Genomic DNA, 7923 nt, shown 5'->3' on the forward strand with positions numbered 1-7923 from the left:
GTGGTTAAAAAAAGCCAAGATGGGGGCATATAGGGTGGGATCAAAGCTCAACTTTTTTTAGGGGCAATTCATATAAAATGGGTGGAGCTTCAATTATATGGTCCTATATGCACTTTTTTGACCACATCCTGCAGTCTATTTCCATAGGATGGTGTTTCCCAACTTGGGCTGCTTTAAGATGGGTGGACTTCAACACCCAGAATTCCCCAGCCACTTGGCACATCATCCATGGACTAACAATATATATTAAAGTTTCATAAAGTCAACAGAGGCCCAGTGAATGAAACTGCAGTCAATCATAACCCTAGGAACAGAGAAATGATGTCATAATAGTAACACAGTCAGTGGGGAAAGTACAGCTTTGTCCTTACAGCTGCTGAGATGATTTTCCCCCAGGTATGAAAGGCATAATTCTAAATGAGATGGTGCCAGAGAAAGAAGGACGTGGAAAGTGCTATGTAATACTGCTAAATCTGCTTTGGGGGTGAGCATCAGTCATAGATTGCAACGAACAGGAGAAGTCTTTCTCTCCCCTGGTCTAAATTGTCCAGGGAACTATTTCTTGGGACTATTCCACTTGCTTCAGGTAAGATACTTGGAAGATGGTCTGATTAGATAAGGAATAGCAAAGCCAATCTTAAAGTTAGTGACACTGCGGGAACTTCCTAATCTGCTTTCGCTACATAGCCTAATAGAAATATTATATGTATACAATTAATTCAGAATAGAGCTGGAAGGAATGTCTTCCGGTCCAACCCACTTAAAACAAATAAAGACCCTATACCAGCGGTTCTCAACCTATGGGTCGCGACCCCATTTGGGGTCGACCGACCATTTTTCAGGGGTCGCCAAAGGCGGCAATCCGCCATTTTCTCCCCTCCGGGGGCGCCGCCGCGCATGCGCGCCGCGCATGGGGGCAGCAGCGCGTCTCCGGGGGGACCACTGTGCATGCCTGCCGCGCATGGGGGCGCTCCCGCGCATGCCCGCCACGCATGGGGCCCGCCGCGCATGCCCGTCGCGCATGGGGGCGCGCATGCCCGTCGCGCATGGGGGCGCCGCCGCGCATACCCGCCACATATGGGGGCCTGCGCATGCCCGTCACACATGGGGGCCTGCGCATGCCCGTCACACATGGGGCTGCGCATGCCCGTCGCGCATGGGGGTGCTGCGCATGCGCGTCGCGCCGCGCATGCGCATACCGTTTGTGTGACGGGGGTCGCCATCACACAAACGTTGAGAACCGCTGCCCTATACCATTTCAGAAAGATTGAGGGCAATAGAAGAAGGGGATGGCAGAGAATGAGGTGGCTGGATGGAGTCACTGAAGCAGGAGGCATGACCTTAAAGGGACTCCAGAAGATGGTAGAGGACAGGAAGGCCTGGAGGAACGTTGTCCATAGGGTCGCGATGGGTCAGACACGATTTTGCAACTAACAACAACAACAACAACCATTTCAGACAAGTAGCTGTCCGTTCTTCCAGTGATGAAGCACCCACAACTTCTGAAGTTGCACCGGTTAATTGTTCTCACACGTTAGGACATTTTTCCTTAATTCCAGATTGCTTCTCGTCTTGGTTAGTTTCCATCCATTGTTTCTTGTCTCACCTTCTGATCCTTTGGAAAATAGGTTGACTCCCTCTTCTTTGTGGCAGCCCCTCAAATACTGGGATACTGCTATCATGTCACCCCAAGTCTTTATTTTCACTAGACTAGCCATATTGAAATCCTGCAACCATTCTTATACAAAGATATGTATATGGTCCTAGGTTTAGCTTAATTTGCTTGGTTGGAACCCGGGTGATGTGAATTGGAGAAGCCAATTCCCTTAAATGACCATGTGGTTCTCTTAACAACCGCAGTGATTCACTTAACCAGGGGCGACTCCCTTTAACAACCGCCTTGCTTGGCAATGGAAATTCTGGTTGCGGCTTTTTAGTCAAGGACTAATCCATTATTGTATTTATATTTCCAAGAGAATCCCCTTCAGACTAGCCTAATATTAGTCACCTCTTCTTATCTGCAGATGCAGATGTCATCACCTATCCAAGGGGGAACAGGGTTGAAGAGCAAAAGTCAAGGGCCAAGATGTTTCAAGTAGCTCGGAATATCCTGGTGACTGGCACCAACCGGGGAATTGGATTTGGACTGGTGAAAGAGCTGGTGAAAATAAACCCTCCTCAAGGCCACATTTTCGCAACTTGTAAGAACCCTACTGGATCTGAATCAAAGGTATGTAGACCAGTGGTTCTCAACCTATGGGTCGGGACCCCATTTGGGGTCGAACGACCATTTCACGGGGGTCGCCAAACAATGCAGTCCGCCATTTTTTCCCCCTTTTCCTTAGCTGTGCTACTCCCTTTTATTCTATTGGCTTTTGAAAGCCAATAGAATAGACTCTCTTGAATAGAGTCTAATTCTATTGGCTTTCAAAAGCCAATAGGAATTGTCCAGGCTGTCTCTGCCCTGCTGAGCGCGCCAAAAGTCCCATTCTGCAAACGGTGCTGCACCAGTTGAGTAGTCCTTGACTTACGACCGGTTGAGTAGTCCTCGACGTACGACCGGTTGGGGGTCGCAGCATTAAAAAGGTTGAGAACCACTGATGTAAACAATTAACCGTAATTAAACATCTTTAAGATACGAGGTGGGGGAATGTACTGAGGTGGGTTTCCATTGCAGGCATGAATCAATTGAGGTATTTGGGGCAAAAGATTAAGCCGGGATGTTTTGAATCACAGTCCACCGAATGATGCAAGGTGGCTTGGCATTCAGACCTCACACTAAGACATCCCAAACCAGAAAACTCACCTGCTTTATGCACCTCATGCTGAACCACACTATGATTTTATTTGGGCTTCACATATCACACAGTGTAAGAGCCAAGTCCAGGTACTCCTCGAATCAGGACCACAATTTCAGCCCCAAATTTCTGTTGCTAAGTGAGACAGTTGTTAAGTGAGTTTTTGCTCCATTTGGCAACCTTCCTTGCCACAGTTGTTAAATGAATAGCTGGGGTTGTTAAGATGGGTGCACAGGGATTAAGTGGTTCCGGCTTCTAAATAAAACAGATAAAGGTGCAGATGTGGACTATTCTAGTCCACAAATCCTTCCAAGTTCCAGTTCATAGAAATGCATCCCAATTAATATGGTTGTGGATGCTTTTTTATATATTTTATCCATTCAACCTGTTCTTTTTCACATTTTCTTTCTCAATTGCAGGCTTTGCAGAGTTTTGCCAGTCAGCATGACAACACTCACGTGCTTCAGTTAGGTATGGGATCTTTACTCTCTGGGTAATTATTGCAATGAAAGCATTTTAACCCATTTCTTATGGCATAATACTTCAGGAAAAAGATGGTAAGCTTCTTGACTCCAGCGATCGAAACAACATACTACCCTATCTAGCATCATCAATTCCATGAGCCTGTCAGTCGAGTGCACCACACGTACAACATACTTACAGACTTAATTCTCAGTTTGGGGATTTTTATGTTGGTTTTTATAGTCCAAATGTACAGTAGTGGTACAGTCCCACGACCATTACGACCATTATGACCATTGTTACTGTCCCACTGAAGTGGTACCTATTTATCTACTCGCATTTGCACGCTTTCGAACTGCTAGGTGGGCAGATTCCATTTATCAGGCTGTTATCTAGGCTGCAGCTTTCCCCCCTGTCTCTGAAGGTCTTTCCCACATACCCTTACACTTTGCCCGCACGCCTCAAATTAGGAACCAAGTTGATTTTATTGAGACCTGTCCTATTAGCTTTCTCCTGTCTGTGGTAGATACGACAGACCTTCCCAGCATAAAGCGGGCTGCCTTAGCAGTACAATCCCAGCTGAAAGGACGAGGGCTCAATCTGCTCATCAACAATGCGGGCCGAAATTCCCAAGCCCTTTTTCTGGAAGACGTGGATCAGGAAGATATGCTAATGTCCTACAAGACCAACGCAGTGGGACCCCTCCTGGTTGTCAAAGTAAGTCTGGTTTAAGGTCCCGGGAGCTGTATAGATAGTCCTCAACTAACACCCGTTCATTTAATGACGGTTTGAAGTTACTAAGAAGAGTGAAAGGAGGGAAGTTGTAGTTGTTGCAGCATCCCCAGGGTCACGTGATCCGGATGCTTGGAAACTGGTTCATATTTATAACGGTCGCAGCGTCCCGGGGTCATGTGATCCCCTTTTGCAACCTCAAGCAAAGCCAATGGGGAAGCCGGGTTCACTTCACAACCGTGTTACTAATTTAACGACTGCAGGGATTCGCAGGGGCAAGAAAGGTTGTAAAACGGAGCAAAACTCCCTTAGCAACAGAAATTTGGGGCTCAATGGTGGCCGTAAGTCGAGGAATACCTATAGATGTGTAGAGTTAGGGGTAGGATTATGTGGCAGGAAGCAGTAGGGAAGGCCAAAGCTATGGCGGAGTCCACTTGAGATGGAAGGCCTGGTTAGTGTTAAGCGTGCCAGTGAGATCAACCGTGAGCCAACGGGATCAGAGGTGGCACCAAGAGAAAGCCATGACTTGGGAAACAAGAAAAGCCAGTGAGAATAAAAGAAAAGATCTGAATGAGATCCAGGAAGGAGAGAAATGTGACATTCCGGCCTACTGTTTCATATGTATTTTAGGAGTTCCTGCCTCTTCTGAAGAAGGCTGCCAAGGAGACCGTGGGAGACAACAAGGCAGTTGTCGTCAACGTATCTTCTATAATTAGCTCCATTGGGCAGGGTTTTAAGACCGCAACAAAAATTCCTCCAGAGTACCAATATCGTGTCAGCAAGGTAAGTCAGAAATTCTGTTATTTTGAACCTAGCCAACGAGATAGTCCAAGTCGTCGCTAGCCCTCCTGCCTGCCAGTCTCCAGCTCCAGGAGCCTCTGATCAGTGTGAAGTCTTTGTAAAGTGAAACTGGACCCGGGGCCAAGGTTCAGAAGACATGTGACCATTAGGGAAAGGACTTGTTAAAGTGATGATGAAAACTCAGGTCCCTCATGTGAAGGTTCACTTAAACGGATTTATTGAGGGTGGAGATTCGTTCTCCGAGCTTCTGGATTGGTTTCCAAATGTTTCATTACCAGGCTAGGGAACATCTTCAGCAGAGTTTAGAGCAGTGGTTCTCAACCTGTGGGTCGGGACCCCATTTGGGGTCGAACGACCATTTCACAGGGGTTGCCAAACAATGCAGTCCGCCATTTTTTCCCCCTTTTCCTTAGCTGTGCTACTTCCTTTTATTCTATTGGCTTTTGAAAGCCAGTAGAGTAGACTCTCTTGAATAGAGTCTAATTCTATTGGCTTTCAAAAGCCCATAGGAATTGTCCAGGCTGTCTCTGCCCTGCTGAGCCCGCCAAAAGTCCCATTCTGCAAACGGTGCTGCACCAGTTGAGTAGTCCTTGACTTACAACCGGTTGAGTAGTCCTTGACTTACGACCGGTTGGAGGTCGCGGCATTAAAAAGGTTGAGAACCACTGGTTTAGAGGATGTCGGCATTGGTGTTCTTCTTCTTCTAAGCGCTTTGTGTGGTCAGTAGATCTCGTGATGGGGAGGTCACATCAGGTGAAGGCCATATCAGGTGAAAGTCTTCTGATGAGTCAGGTGTGGGTCATCTTGGGTCGTCAGACCCATCACCTGACCTGACCTGACTCTCACCTGACATGATGTCCCCATCACAAGATCTACTGAAGATCTTGCAGAAGAACACCAACTCTGACATGCTCTAAACTCCACTGAAGATGTTATCTAGACTGGTAATGAAATGTTCATAAACCAATCCACAAGCTCACAGAATGAACCTCCACCATCATCCTATACCCCAATTACAGATTATTCATCAATATTGAAAACTGATTTATTGCTAAATGCCTATGGACAGGCATCTTCTCAACTAAGGATCAGCACCTCTTGGATCCACGGCACTTAAGGAGGATTGGCGTTACTTCACTTGTGGCTATGTAAGGAGTATAGGCTGATCCCTCTTTTCATCCCAACCCCCAGGTTCTGCCATTCATTCTCTCACGCTTTGTTTTATAGACAGCGCTGAACATGGTCAATGCCTGCCTTGCAGAGGAACTGAAAAAAGATGGAATTGCGTGTGTTCTGCTCCATCCTGGATGGGTGAAAACTGACATGGGATCAGAACTGGTACTATAAGATGGTGGGTGGGAGGGAATAATGAATGTTCTCAAAAATTTAGAAATGTAGTAATTGAGAGCCAGTTTGGTATAGTCACCAAGCTGGCTTTCATGCCTAAACTGGGACTAGAACTTACCGTCTCCTGATGATTAGCCCAAGATTACCCAACTGGCTTTTGTGCCTAAGGTGGGACTTGAACTCACAGTCTCCCACTTTCAACCCTGGTGCCTTAACCACTAGAGAACAAACTGGCTTTATAAATGAATATTTATAAAGCAAAAAGATGCCTTTGGTATATTTTGGGTCCATCTGTTTTGTTGATGTGTTATGTGTGTCAGGCTAAGTCCAAGAACGAGGTGGAACAGTTCATCCATAATTCAGTTCTTTGTTTCTTTACACCCAAGAGACAGACTCCTGCCAGGCTAAACCTTTACTACTCTCACCTTAACGGATCTACCTGGGAGATTTTAGGGAGTGGCTATCCTAGCTCTCTTCCTCTGTCTCCTCTCCATCTCTGGGCTGTGCTGCCTCTTGTCTCACCCCACTCCTGGGATGTGCTCGCTCTTCCCTGGGAAAGTGCCACCTCACCGTAGTCTTCACACCAGCTGCCCCTCCGTGGGTGTCGTCTCTCACAATGTGTGTGTACGCCCAAACTGCAAATTGAAGACTTTTCTTTGGAGTCAGCCTATTCAGAGTTCAGAACAGGTCCATAATTTAACAACAGCAACAACATACCTTATCACTCCTTAAGTTCTTGGTTAGAACTTGAACTGTTAAATTTTTACCAGTCCCAGACTGTGAATCGAATTATAGATTAACCCTAATGATATAATAAACCAGTTTGCAGAACCATAATTCAGCTTCTCTTTTCCCCCGCAGGCTCCTATGACAGTGGAGACCAGTACTAAGGGTTTGGTGAAGGTCATTTCTGGTTTAGATTCGTCATCATCTGGCACTTTTCTGGATTGGCAGGGGAAAAAAATAATCTGGTGAACAGATTATTGAGCTTCTCTGGGGGGGACGGGAGTGGAAAGCATCAGACCTTTGTGAACTGAAAGGAGAAATCTTCCCTGTGGTTTCTTCTGCAGGAGGAACCTGTCCCTAAACACAGTAGGACTGCCTCGCTGTTGTTTATTATCAATAAATGCACTACGGTCACGGAAAATCTTGCCATCACCTTTTATTACAAGTGCCACACGTGGGAAGGTTCTTTCCAGAGAAGTAATAGTAATAGTAGTAAAGTTGGAAGGGACCTTGGAGGTCATCTAGTCCAACCCCCTGCTCAGGCAGGAAACCCTACACCATTTCGGACAAATGGCTGTCCAGTCTCTTCTTAAAAACTTCCAGTGTTGGAGCATTTACTGCTTCTGGAGGCAAGCTGTTCCACTGATTAATTGTTCTCACTGTCAGGAAGTTTCTCCTTAGTTCTAGGTTGCTTCTCTCCTTGATTAGTTTCCACCCGTTGCTTCTTGTCCTGCCTTCAGGTGCTTTGGAAAATAGCTTGATTCCCTCTTCTTTATGGCAGCCCCTGAGATATTGGAATACTGCTATCATGTTCCCCCTTGTCCTTCTCTTCGTTAAACTAGACTAAACTAGACGTTAAACTAGTGGATGCTGTTGCTATTTATTTGTGCTAGTCATTTGTGTGAATCCAGATCTAAGGGGGAGAGGTTCAGAAGCATCACAAAGGATGTGCAAATTGGGTGGGTAGCAGACCGGAGGAGTATGACATCTTTTCTGATCCTTGGAGAGGCTTTTCCCAACCCTACAAACTTTGACACTTGACACATGTCAGGGGTTG

The 7923-nt window shown here is 46.3% G+C and overlaps 1 protein-coding gene across 1 annotated transcript; it reads left to right on the forward strand.

The window, feature by feature from the left end:
• The first annotated feature begins 339 nt into the window (after nucleotides 1–339).
• On the forward strand, nucleotides 340–7271 carry LOC120300965 (C-factor-like). Its single transcript, XM_039327554.1, has 7 exons — nucleotides 340–586; nucleotides 2025–2230; nucleotides 3218–3269; nucleotides 3787–3977; nucleotides 4623–4775; nucleotides 6021–6131; nucleotides 7002–7271. The coding sequence occupies exons 2-7, from the start codon at nucleotides 2087–2089 to the stop codon at nucleotides 7113–7115; spliced, it is 765 nt and encodes a 254-aa protein (XP_039183488.1). The 5' UTR covers nucleotides 340–586; nucleotides 2025–2086; the 3' UTR covers nucleotides 7116–7271.
• Nucleotides 7272–7923: the final 652 nt, after the last annotated feature.

Source organism: Crotalus tigris, unplaced genomic scaffold (assembly GCF_016545835.1).
Source record: "Crotalus tigris isolate CLP2741 ecotype Arizona unplaced genomic scaffold, ASM1654583v1 scf7180000024362.2655971311:6658466, whole genome shotgun sequence".
NCBI classification, from domain to species: domain Eukaryota; kingdom Metazoa; phylum Chordata; class Lepidosauria; order Squamata; family Viperidae; genus Crotalus; species Crotalus tigris.